Source organism: Camellia sinensis, chromosome 10 (assembly GCF_055761805.1).
Source record: "Camellia sinensis isolate YWXY chromosome 10, ASM5576180v1, whole genome shotgun sequence".
NCBI lineage: Eukaryota > Viridiplantae > Streptophyta > Magnoliopsida > Ericales > Theaceae > Camellia > Camellia sinensis.
In genome coordinates, this window is record NC_138970.1 from 93,429,437 (window position 1) to 93,442,342 (window position 12,906).

Sequence of the window (12,906 nt, forward strand, 5' to 3'; positions counted from 1 at the left end):
AATTGGGAAAAAATTAATTGAAAAAAAAATATTTGGAAAAAAATTAATTGAAAAAAAAAATATTTAAAAAAAATTAATTGAAAAAAAAATATTTGAAAAAAAATATTTGAAAAAAAAAATTGTTAGTCAAATTTTTAAATTTCTATTTAAAAACCAATGTAAACTCATTTTTTTGATATGAGTTCACATTTTTTCCTTAAATTAACAAACTAAGACAACCATTTATAAACCAAAAAAATTATCAAACAAGTTTCTATGACCGTTTTTAAATTTTTTGTAAATATAAACTGAAAACTAAAAACGAAATAATTCCCAAACAGATCCGAATTATTTACTTTCGCGGCTAAAATGCAATAATACAAGAAATTATATTTTTCGCAACGCAACAAAATATGTTGCTAAAAGGAAAAAATCGTCATTAAAATGTTTCGCCGACACAAAGCTACGTCAGCAACCCGTGAGTAAAAGTGAGTCGGCAAAACTTTTTGACGACAAAATTATTATTGTGTTGGTAAAAGTAAAGTCTTTAGCGACAAACATAGTCGTCGGTAAAAGCCTTCATCCATCGTCGGCAATTTACCTTGCGTCGATAAAAATAGTTCAAACATGATTGTGTGGCACTTTTCCCAACAAAAAATTATGTCGACAAAAGTAAACTTTTGGCGACACATTTATGCTTGTAAATGTTAACATTTGCCGACGATTTGTTTGTCGAGATAACTTTACTTTTGGCAACGACAAATTTGCGTTGTCAAAAAATACACTTCTAACGACACAATATGAGTCGGAAAAAGTAAACTATTGACAACACATTTATCAACAAATTGTTTGTCAAGAAAGCTTTACTTTTTGACAACGATAAATTTGCACAAAAATAATTGAAAATCATTTATAATTTTTATAAGATTTACATATTTACAAGAGACATCCCTCAGGCGCAGTAGCTTATAAGATACATTTTGGACTTCCGAATTGGCAAACTTTATACTAATACACTTTTGAATTTAAGACTCATCCAATAACAAACAACAGATGAAGCTGCTCAAGTTTTCCATTTGTCTAAATATTCTTATCAAGGAGCTCATTAAGAGAAATTGACATCTGCAAAAGAAGTTCTATTATTAGGTGATGCTCCGAGACACGGCCTTTGTTGATGTTGTTGGATCTTGCTTTCAGTACAGCCCAAATTTGGTCTGGTAAAATTCGCCATAAGATCTCCAACTGCAGGTGTTCTCATCTCCTCGATGGATGCCAATCTAGGCGCTGCTATTATCTTCAACTTCAGAGTTGTACTAGTATGCTGATCAACCTGTGCAGAATTACACTATTTAATAACGCTGCCTTTTCCAACTGCTGCCCAGAGTAATTGACCATATTTGTGCTGCAAATTCAAACCAAGACAATTACGTGGCAGAATTACTAAATGCACACAAATGTAATGAATAACTTGCAACTTTAGTCCAAAGCCTTAGGTCATGGCAATACTCAGGGTGCTAGAAATACTTTTTTTTATATAAAAAAATAAATAAATAAATAAAAACCCTATCCATCTGTAATGTAATTTGAAATGTTTTCAAATGCCCATAAAAGCAACTGCTTTTGCAATGTTACCATAAACTATTACACATTCCATACAGAACTTTTCTCAGGAAAAAAAAAACTCCTTGAAAGCTAAAGAAGCCTAACGAAATATAACTTATTTTTTAGAGAGAGAGAAAAAAAAAAAAAAGAAAAAAAAAAGAACATAATCTTGAATGCCTCACCCAAATCACATAAGATCCATTTTGATTTAGAAACCCATGTTGCATTTACTAATAATCTTCATTCACTACAGACTGGTTAGAATACATGAGGTGAAATTTGACACTAATCACTGCTGCCATGTTAACAATTTCCTCTATAGCTCACATGGTTCTTAGATGTCAAGCAAACAATTCTACCTATTAATTTTGGCAAGAAATGTAGTTAAAAAAGACTCCCCATAGCTGTTTTCTTAGCTGTAAGAGATGCTAATATTGCCGCAATTTTTTCCATTGCCTGCTTCTCTTCTCTAGCAGCCTCTTCCTGTTTAACAGCAAAGAAAAAAACAAACAAACTCAATATACTTCAATCCCAGAAAATGCTTTAGACCCCTAAAACATCATCCCTAAATTTAGTTTATGAATCAACCAAATAAGATCCACATCAGTATGAGAAAATGATGTAAGATTAACAAAATTAACATCCAAGTTTAACATATGAAAGAGACATCAGCTTTCAGTTCATACGTCATATTTACAAGCAAGAAATGAAGAGACATGTTCCTCCATGCATCTCAATTGTTGCTGTTGCTGAGAAACTGACCCCAAGATGGTCTTGTGCAGGTCTTTTAATGACAGAAAACCACAACAATGGAGAGAGAGAGTTCAACGGTAGGGGTGATGACTTTGACCAAAACAAACTGTTGAGCTAAAATTACCAAGAAGTGGCATAGAATTACCTATAGAAGCATGGACTATAATAACAATTAAAGATTTCTCCTTTTCCCATTCAAGAAGTGTGTTTAAGCAAAAATACAAAAGAATCAAGTTCCAACATTTCAATTGACGATGATGAGGGGGAAAAAAAACTTAAAATTAAGAGAGCCAAATTTACCTGTCCGGAAAAGCAGCAGAGTTGAAAAGGCACATATGACTGACCCTTTCAAATTTAAATTGCTGTAGAGTAATTTCTTGTTACTACTATAAATGACAGTTGGCGTATCTGATGCAGCAAATACATGTGTTGTATTGCAAAGAAAGCAAAGTCAAATGGCAGATCTGGAATCAAGAGTGAGTTATATGTTAAGCTAGATAACGTCTCCAAACGAACTATATGCTAGTTTCTAGTACACACAAAGCGAGTTCAATGGTAAATGTGCCCACGAAGCTGTAAGTATAAACACTACGAACATAGAGATTGAAATAAAAGTAATTTATTAGTCAATATTTCCATTGAAGAGATTTAACTTTTTGTCTCCAAAATGAAGAGAGTGCTGCCACTGTACATGTCAAGTCCAGTTTGAAGAATTTTAATGCCACACCCCAAGTGACCTACTGGCCAAACAAATTGAACAGAGTGGGTATACCAAGTTACCAACATGGCCCAAAAGCTTAAGCCCAAGTAATATACCAAATTAAGGTTTCATATTATAAAGAGGAAGAAGAAGAAGAAGAAGAAGCGACAGAGAAAAGCCGAAAAGAAAGAAAACGGTATGCCGATGTATCTTTCCAGAAAGATAGTTGGGCAACAATCCCCCACTCGTTAATCTTGAAAACGACAATGACTGAAGGCGTATTAAAAAATTCAACAGAAGACGAGGCTCTGTGAAACACATCCAGTGCAACAAAAACAATCGGGTTAAGGTTTGAGATTATGTTTGGAAGCAAAGATCAACACTGAACAACTACATTTTAAAAGTTAAAAGTAAAAAGCTTACCACCTTCAATAACAGTAGATCCACTATTTTTGACGATTTCAGAATTTTATGAACCTTCAACCAGTTGAAAAGTAGAAAAAATATTTTATCACAGTACAGAGAGTTCAATAGGCTTTGCTTATAAACATGTATTTTTGTCATAATTTACTTCTTTGCCATAATTTCTGTGTGATATTCTAGAAGCATACAACTCAACATCTTATTATAAAATGTGAAAAGAAACAAAGGTACAAGTAATGCCCAACAAGCTGATAATTCATAATTCAAAATCAATGACTACCTTCTGGCAGCAAATGTAAGAATCCGTTGCCGAGACCGACCCTCCTCATCAGTGCCAGTCACACTATTGATCAATTCCATGGAAGCATTGTTCTGGTCTACATGTTGCTGTTGTTGTGTACTCTCTCGACTGGAACAATTCAAATGCATGAAAATGAAATGATAACAGCTTGTTTATGAGATAACCACATTGACTAAAAAGCACGGACACGAACACAAACACTGATAACACTACTTTAACATGAAAAAAACACCCAGATTTTATGTCCCAAGAACTAAGTATGAACAAGCATATATGAGGGGAAAAAATAAGTATGAACTAAACAGGGGTCAGATTAAAGACACAAGAAGTGAACAGGATGAAATGCCCAGCCTTATGATCATTCTCTTCTTTTCTTTTCCTTTTTTCATATCCCACCCACTTGTTTTCAAATTAGTACATCACTCTACCAAACCACCTTTCCAGAATTATAATAAAACCCAAAACATGTCCTGTGGTGTGTCCAGAAATAAGACATGTGTCCTCGACGTGTCCTCCAACATGTCCACTAAAAAAATTAATATAAATGCCCCATGGCATGTCCGACACATATCTGAGTGGTGTCTTGTCCGACATGTGTTGCACACTACTACGGCAACAAAAATGGAATGTTTCATAGCATATAGAAATGAGAGCACACTATAGTGGGTTATTTTTAATATAAATTATAGACGACAGAAAACACCTCTTCTAAGCTATTTGCGAGTGTATATGTTAGGATATATACATGAGTATTACCAATACATGAATGAGAGTATTACTGAACAAGGTATATAAAATATTGCAACAAAAGAAAAAAAGCAACTTGACAGAATACTAATTGTTTGCAATCAATGCGACTTGAGTTTTTACTTTCTTGACACCAAAATAAATTTTCAAGGAAAAATAAATCCAAGTCAGCATGAAAAACAGATTAATGCAGATGAAACAAAGGCAGAGCATCTTAGTTGAAGAAAGCCACGAGAATGATCATAATGCAGGACATATCATCTTTGATGAGAAAGTGTGGAGTGTTATAGGCGGGGTCCCAAGGGACACCTTTTTCCTATCTGTCAACTCCCCAGTGCTTATGTTCAATAAAAAGTGATGACCATCTCCAAGGGCACATAGCAAATAAGATATCTGAAAAGAAATCAAGCATTGGGAGCATGAAGTAAGGATAAACTGCGTAGATATATTTTACAATTAACATGTTAACGAAAGTGGCACACGCTCAGTTCCAAAGCCATTCAACTTCATTTTTCAGGAATCTAAATGCCAAATTGGTCCACATTATTATGGTTCAAAACAATGCTAAAACAAAAGGGATCAAAGATCCAAAAATTTAAGTGGTTTATAATGGAAGACCGAGTCTAGAACGTGTGCCATTTGCATATATTGCAGTTGTAGAGCATTCTGAATCTATAATAGAAAATCCCACATTCCCTATCACAAACAATCTGCATGCATGCAAATCAAGATAAATACAGAACACAGAGGCCCATAAAGCTTACGAACAAAACATACCCCTTCAAACGAACATAAAAGAACAGAGCGTGGTATAATCTCTCCCCCCAAATTTTCTTTCGTAATGAGATTCAAGTCAGGTAGAGAAAATATTCTAACACTTATATCAGTCTACATTCCCACCGCAGCTAGCTGACTGCAGTTGGGATTTTCACCAACGGGATTTATATCAAGGCATGATATATCATACTCCAATTGTGCATGTTTCACTTCTGTTGATATCCCATCACCAATTTCTAGGTACACTAAATGACCACCATCAGTAGCCAAGAAAACCTATTAGAGAAAACGTATAATGAGAGGTCAAAGCTTGTAACATAACACTATATTGGATTAAGAGAAACTAATCATAAAGACAAAATGCTATGTCAACAATATAAAAAAGGATTCACTGTAGAGATCACAATCACAAATTCATGCTCTTGAAAACATTTAACATGTTCAAAGCGTTGTCAAGCTAATAAGCCTCAGCTGCCAACCACCAAGAATAAGTACAGAGGAATAAAAACGTATAGACTATATGGGAATTACACAGATGAGACAATCTCTGGAAAGTACACAAAATAATGCATTCGAAACCTTTGCATCCCTCCATGAGTAATGGCATCTAGACTTTGAAACATAGAAGCTTAAGGAGTAAAAACAAAAAAGTAATAAATGATAACTAGTATCCATGTTAAGCTAGACTACCTCTCCTTTAATGAAAAAAACCTTGGTCAGCATCTTCAGTGGATTTTAGCATAGTTGGCTCTCCAGTCAAGTAGGAGACTACAGTTAACAAAGGAAAAAATAATAATAACTAGCAGATATAAGTGAAAAGAAAAGGTTGAGAACTAGAGACATTAACAACCCTTAACCCAACAAGTGATGATGTGAGACAAAATTAAATCATATGCAGAGATAACAAAAATAATATTTTTGATAATAAGATGCCAAGACAGTTACAATCTTCCCATGCCTTTGTTTCAATTTTACTACTCTATATGCTTTGCCTACTTAAACATGGGAAGATAGAGAAAGAGAAAGGGGGGAAGTTTTCTGGATGATTTATTTAATTATAAACGTCGTTTAACTACGTAGACAAGGATTAAACGAACCTCTCGCATTTCCAAATCTTATTCCCAATTTGTGACGCCCTACACCATTCTTTGAAATTTATATCCCAAATTGAGTCTCATCATCAAAACCACCCAGCACAATAACATTCACACAACCAGGATTTGTGTCTTCCTTGGACCTTACTTCAGCACAATTTGAGTAAAATTCTGGCCTTATAGGTTACTAACTAGAGGGACTCGTAATCTCAGTTGGCCAAGTTTTTGGATTTTCACCTTCAAACTTAAAATTCATAAGCACTTCATGAATATTTACATTATTTATATAGTTCAAAACCAAGATTGGATATAGCAATGAATAAGACTATTATCATTCTCAAATCTTGTAACATGTTATTCATCAAATTCTACATAGTGAAAGACATTTTAAGGTGAGAAATCATATAGCACTATGATTCTAGAACTCCTAGAACTCCTCCCATCCAACACAACAACACTGATTTTATCCACAAAAGTGTACCAAAAAAATGAAAACTGTTCTACCCCCTATCTGACACCAACAGCACTATGATTCTATTCATGAAAAAACCAAGAGGGTATACAAAAGGGTATATATACCCCTCTCTGACACCTACAAACTCAAATAGCACTATGATTCTGTTTTACTCAGTGTATAAAATTTCTAGTTCTAGAAAAAAAAAAAAAAAAAGGTCAGTCTTATATTCAACATCTCTGTAACTTTGAGCATATTGTACCCAATCGGGCCTCTTTAAAATGTTCTTCAGATGATGAGAGCCGCATGAGAGAAAAGAACCAAGAGGGTCTCAATCTTTACAATAAATAACAATAACCCAGAACACTTTTCAATTTTCTTGACACAAACAGCAGTTACAGAACGAGTAGATAGAGACAGTAGTAGAAGAAGTGAAAATAGACAAACATTGATTCGAAACAGAAATTGAGAGACAAGTAGGGGAAATGAGATGCAAAGCAAAAAGGGAACAAACCTATGTGGGTGTGCGATTGTGAGGGGGGAGAGAACTACGAATTGTGAGAGAATCCTGTGCAAGAGTGAAAATCGTGCAAATTGATGAGGGCATTTACCTATCCTGGAAATAAAAAATAAAAAATAAAAAAAAAAAGAGGGAATTTTGGGAGGGAAATTTCCACCGCCTCATATGATTTTATTGCCTCTTTTTTAAATCAGTTTAAAACAGTTTTTAGGCAAGTTTCTTCATTTTTTATTGCCTTTCTCAAATTCTCAATAGTCATCGAAGCAAAAGTCAAAATTCAAATCAACCTTCTGATTTTATTTTATTTTTAATGGAATTAATTCCCAAAAATACAATGATTCTTTGTCAGCATAATATCTTTCTATTTAAAATTTTCACATTCTTTATCAAACAGGACATCTATAAATAGGCCTTGATTGCCCTAATATTGTTTGTCAAACAGGACATCCAACTCGTGGGAGATAAATGGGGTCTGATTTTTCTAAGCCAATGCACCATGGTTTGAGATCAAAAGGTTCTTTATATATATTTGCTCTCTCCTTATTTAATTTGCAGTTGCAGTGTTTATTTGCAACTATGTACAAGATTATACACTTGGACTACATAGTTTTTTTAATCACTAGCTTTTGTTTCATTCTTATTTTCAATCTCCTCATTTTATTGTATTGTTTTGTTTGGTTGTATTTTTGTTTCTTTCTATTTTTTGTTTTCATTTTTCAGAAAGCACAAGAAATATGTTTCATGAATCGTTTCCGAGAATTGTTTTCAAAAATAATTTTTGAAGACAATCCACTTTTTAAGAAACACTAAAAAAGTTTTTTTTTTTGTAATTTCCAAAATTATTTTTGCACGGAATGAAAACACTCGATGTTTATGAACTTTGATGAATGTTTGCAAACTTTTCTTGGTTTTTGTTTCTAAAAACACAACAAAACCAAAAACGGAAAAAAAAAAAAAAATGAAAATCCAACCAAGCAGAGCTGTTAACAATATAATTCTTTCTTCTCTTTTCTTTTCTTTTCTTTTCTCTTTATTATGCTGAAACTTTGCAGTGTAACAATCACTTTTTGATTTGTCAAAACCTCTTTCAGGGAGATCATCAAGAAAACCAAAATACCGAAATGCTGGTGGTCAAAACGACTCGATAAGGCATAGCATTGGGGACCAAACAGATTTCCGAGCCGATGATATCAACCACTACGATGGCATTGATCATGCAAATCCAAGAAACAACCACAACCATGGTGTTCGTACAAACCATAGAAACAATGGTGTTCATGCAAACCCCAATACCAATACTGAAAGAACACATAGCTTTGGCATCCAAGCCAACTCATCTGATGATGATGATGAAGATGATCACGAACCGAGCTTCCCTCAGAGATACACAAGCGATGAGAAAGAAAAAGGAACAGCCATTGATGATGGATTTTCAGAGTCTTCTTCTCAGTATCCTCCAATTTATGACTCCGATAGGTCTGGACCGTCGTGTCATCGTCCGTTTTACCATGGTCAAGAGCCTGAAAGTGTGTACCAAAATTGGCAAAGAATGGAAGAGGAGGTTCCACATTGTGGAGGGTATGATCGTCAAATGCCTTGTGTAAACTATTATGAGCCTCCTCAAAATTATCGTGTAAACTATTATGAGCCTCCTCAAAATTATGGTGGAAACTATTATGAGCCTCCTCAAACTGATGAGCCTCCTCAAAATTATGGTGGAAACTATTATGAGCCTCCTCAAAATGAGCCTCCTCAAAATTATGGTGGAAACTATTATGAGCCTCCTCAAAATTGGGCATGGACTGGCTATCATGATAATAACTATGGAAGTTATTGTTATGATCATAATATGAATCATCAAAGTTCAATGGTTCGTGCTCTTGATGACCCTTTGAACTATGAACCTCAAAGTCATGGCCAAAATCAGGGAGTCTCATGGGGTGAAAGTTTTGCAAAGGATGCAACGGATCAAATTTTTGGTGGAGTCGATCCTTACTCTGAAGTTGGAAGATATTAGAGAGAGCGAGAGAGAGAGAGAGAGGGTGTTTCTTAGCTTTGTTAATGATTTGGATTTAGTAAGCATTGATATTGTAGGGTTCATAATTTTTTTGCTTTTTTTTTGTTTTTTTTTTTTTTGGGAAGAAGGGTTTATAATAGTTTTAGATGTGGAGATCTTTGAATTTTGGTTTGCGGTGTTCTTCATAGGTAGTATATCCTTTTTATTCAAGTATTGTGAACTTGGGTAATATTTATACATAAAAGATTTTTAGACAAATTATACCCGTAGTTTTTATATTTTGATGTTTGTATCATTTTAGTTTTTAATTTTAGATTTTATATCAATTTAGTTCAATTGATAATTCAAATTGAGTCACTAAATTAATTAAATTTATAATTTTATTTCTAAAAGTATGACACCTACTCATGTGTGCTTTTTTCATTAAAAAATAATAATAATAAATAAAAATACATACAATTGAAATTAATTAGACCAATTTGAGACAATCAAAAATTCATGATTAAAATTGAACCAATTCAAATTATAGTGACTAACATGACATAAGGGTTAAAATACCAAGACTAGCGGTATAATTTACCCAAGTTTTTTTTTTTTTTTTTATCAAATTTTCTTATTACTAACACAAAAATCATAAATATATGTTAATAAATATATGTGAAATTCATTGTCCTTGTCTCTATTGATAAGAAAGTTTAGTTAAAAAATCATTTATGGGCAGCATTTTCTTATGGTGTTTAAATCTAGGGGGGTTTTTTGGAGTTGATTTTTTGACATTTTATAAATAAATAAATGTGTAAAAAAATATTTTAACAACTTATAATAATTTTTGTAACTATTTGAAGCCTCTTCAAACGGGCCTAAATACGGATAAAAGCTCTATCAAATCCTAATGATTCTCTTGTTCCATTCAATTTTAAACCTTTTTACATTGTTATTATGATGGACTAATAAAAAAAAATGGATATTAGCCCATTTTAACGTGGTTAAACCCCCCTAGGAAATCTTGCTTGATTTGCTTTTCCTTAAACCATCCCAAGTGACACTCTTCGAATACTGAATATTTTCTACATATCAAACTTGTCTTAGGTGATATTTGATAAAACTGAATATTAAAAATTAAAGGTTATTTGATAATGTACTAAATTCAATCAAGTTGACTGATTTATATAATTGATTGATTTATATAAGCAGCTGAAGTGGTTAAATTTTTAATTTTACCTTTTTTACTTTTTACATTTAAATATTTTATTAAATATTTTTCTCACTAATATAACTAGAAAAAAGAATATTATAATCACAATCATAAATCTAACCACTGAAAAAGTTTAGTACTCACTTTGTATGGTGTTTCAAGAAAAAAAGTCATGTTCAAAGTCTCTCCAAGATGTGTTGGAACTCAAGCTCCCCATACCTCACCATACATAGAAGTTTACGCTTAGATTTAGCTTATGTACTTGTAAAAAGTGTGTTGGTACTGTTACAATACTAGTGTCATCATCTAGCCTATAGTTCACCCTCTCTGTTAGCATATAGGTTGCCCCCTCTGAGGCTTGAATCATTAAACAGTAACTCATATGATCCTATACTCGACATGGTAGCCAAATTTTGTACCAAATAATAAAAATCCATAAGTAGAATTAACCCTTGAAAACTAGCTTGCAAGGAGAGAATACCTAAGAGCTTATATTCACATGATCAAACCAACTGTTAAGAGATGTAGGATCACAACACTCAGCCTTTTAAAATCAACCAATATATGCGATAAATATATTACTTAGAGTTTACCTCTAAGAAATATGCTTCAAATTACAAGCAACCATGATTCAGAACATGCTTCCACTTATAAATTTGGCCTGATAATATTTTCACCATGCCGTGTGTGTGTGTGTGTGTGTGAGAGAGAGAGAGAGAGAGAGAGAGAGAGAGAGAGGAAGAACGTCAACATGATTTCAGCATAGTTCACTTCATTGTTAGGTTACAATCAAAAAGGTAAAATTGCAGCTTTGAAAAAGCTTTATAATGACATCCAAAAAGAGAGGAAAATGTCCAAGGAACAAAGAAACTCAAGTGAGACAGCTACTAAAGAAATGATCATGTAATGCCACAATGGCATATGGTTGTAAACCTGAATTCAAAATAAAAAAAAAAAGAACAAGAAGAAGTTGCTTCAATATCCAATTCTCTAATTCAGCTCCACCTTCTCCAATCCTCTTCCTCATCTACTGGAGTATACCAGGATTGTCGCCGCTTTGAGTTGCTTAACCGGTAGTTCAAGAGCACCTCTTCATCACAAAGTGGCCTGGTGGCCACAAGGACAAGAGCCTTAAGAACCAGAATATCTGATTCACCGTTGCTAGATCCCCAAGATTTAAACCAAAAACTTCCAAACCTCTTCATCTTCGCTTCCTCTCCACTTCCAAACTTTATGTTTGGTATATAGGTTCTCATATTCTTCTCAGTTAACGGAAAATCATAAGGGCAAACCATTACATTTGGGACCATCTCTTTTGCAGAGTGGTTCGCAAAATGGGCAAAAGCTAGTGGGTTTCTCCGCTCCAACACATCGCCACTACTGGCCACTCGTGTGGCTTGCAAAGGTTTATTGAGCATCTTCCAAATTTGGTCAGAACCTTTATTATTAGCATCATCTTTCACATTTGACCTAGATTTAATAACACTCGAGAGGTCCCACACTTCACGGATTTCACCCCCAACACCCCAAGGCTGTGCATTGATAACAGTTCCGTCGTACCTTGTGATCAAGTACGGGTTGTGTGTATCGACTCTTGGATATCCAGGAATATAACGGTAGTAAGCTGGAGAGTAAATTATTCCAGGGTAGAATGCTATTACAGTACCTACATCGTCTTGACCATCTATGAATAAACCTTGGCCAGCGTCCTTATGCAGAATTTGAGATGGTTTGAGCTCAAGAGCGTAGCCTATGAGATTCTTCAGACTCTGAGACAACTCAGCAGGTTTTAACGGTTTTGTATCAGGAACAGCTGTGCTGAAAATTCATGATAATCAGATTCCAGCATTAAAAGTTACTCAAAATTATTGGGAGTTCCACACCAAATAATATAGGTATAAATTCACCAGATGACCAAGCTAGGTACAGACTACAGTGATTAAAATTTGATACAGGCACAAAAACAGATATAATTATGTAATCTTCTGCTATTTCCATTGAATGCAATCAAGATAAATTCAGAGAGGCAATATAGTTATTTTAGTACTAGAACGTTTAAACCACAGATAAAGTTTTGTCAGACAGTTTTAGTGTGTGTGTGTGTGTTGAGGGGGGGTGGGTGGACAAAGCATTGGTTGATCATCAATAGATCTTAATAACTTCAATGCTCCAAGAGGTCCTGGAAACCTCATCAAAGGAAAAAACAATATAACAATAATTTCATATGGATGGTTAATCATCAATAACATGTCACATAAAAGGACAGAACAACATCAGTATCATTATTTGGTAAAGAATCTGCGGTTGTATATCATATCGAAATGACTAAACCACAATATAAAGA

At 33.9% G+C, this 12,906-nt stretch overlaps 1 protein-coding gene and 1 long non-coding RNA gene across 7 annotated transcripts in view; both read right to left on the reverse strand.

Moving 5' to 3' along the window:
• LOC114266110 (uncharacterized) overlaps positions 1 to 12,906 on the reverse strand; it is a 45,834-nt gene that overhangs the window by 24,807 nt on the left and 8,121 nt on the right. For 2 of the 3 annotated variants that reach the window (XM_082891839.1, XM_082891836.1), the window contains one exon: positions 11,300 to 12,375. The exons of the other annotated variant lie outside the window; for it this stretch is intronic. In XM_082891839.1, coding sequence (XP_082747965.1) covers positions 11,558 to 12,375 — 818 coding nt within the window. In that variant the 3' untranslated portion in view covers positions 11,300 to 11,557. Of the gene's footprint in view, positions 1 to 11,299; positions 12,376 to 12,906 lie in introns of those variants that run through there. 3 annotated transcript variants of the gene reach the window in all.
• Positions 864 to 7,579, reverse strand: LOC145801212 (uncharacterized). Of its 4 annotated transcripts, XR_014342325.1 has the most exons (7): positions 7,345 to 7,508; positions 5,973 to 6,050; positions 5,283 to 5,558; positions 3,738 to 3,866; positions 2,635 to 2,798; positions 1,941 to 2,064; positions 864 to 1,381 (listed from the first exon to the last, which is right to left on the reverse strand). It is a non-coding gene; the product is annotated as an uncharacterized LOC145801212 (long non-coding RNA). The 4 variants fall into 4 exon arrangements; XR_014342326.1 differs by lacking the exon at positions 5,973 to 6,050 and having other exon boundaries at positions 7,345 to 7,579; XR_014342327.1 differs by lacking the exon at positions 5,283 to 5,558 and having other exon boundaries at positions 7,345 to 7,480.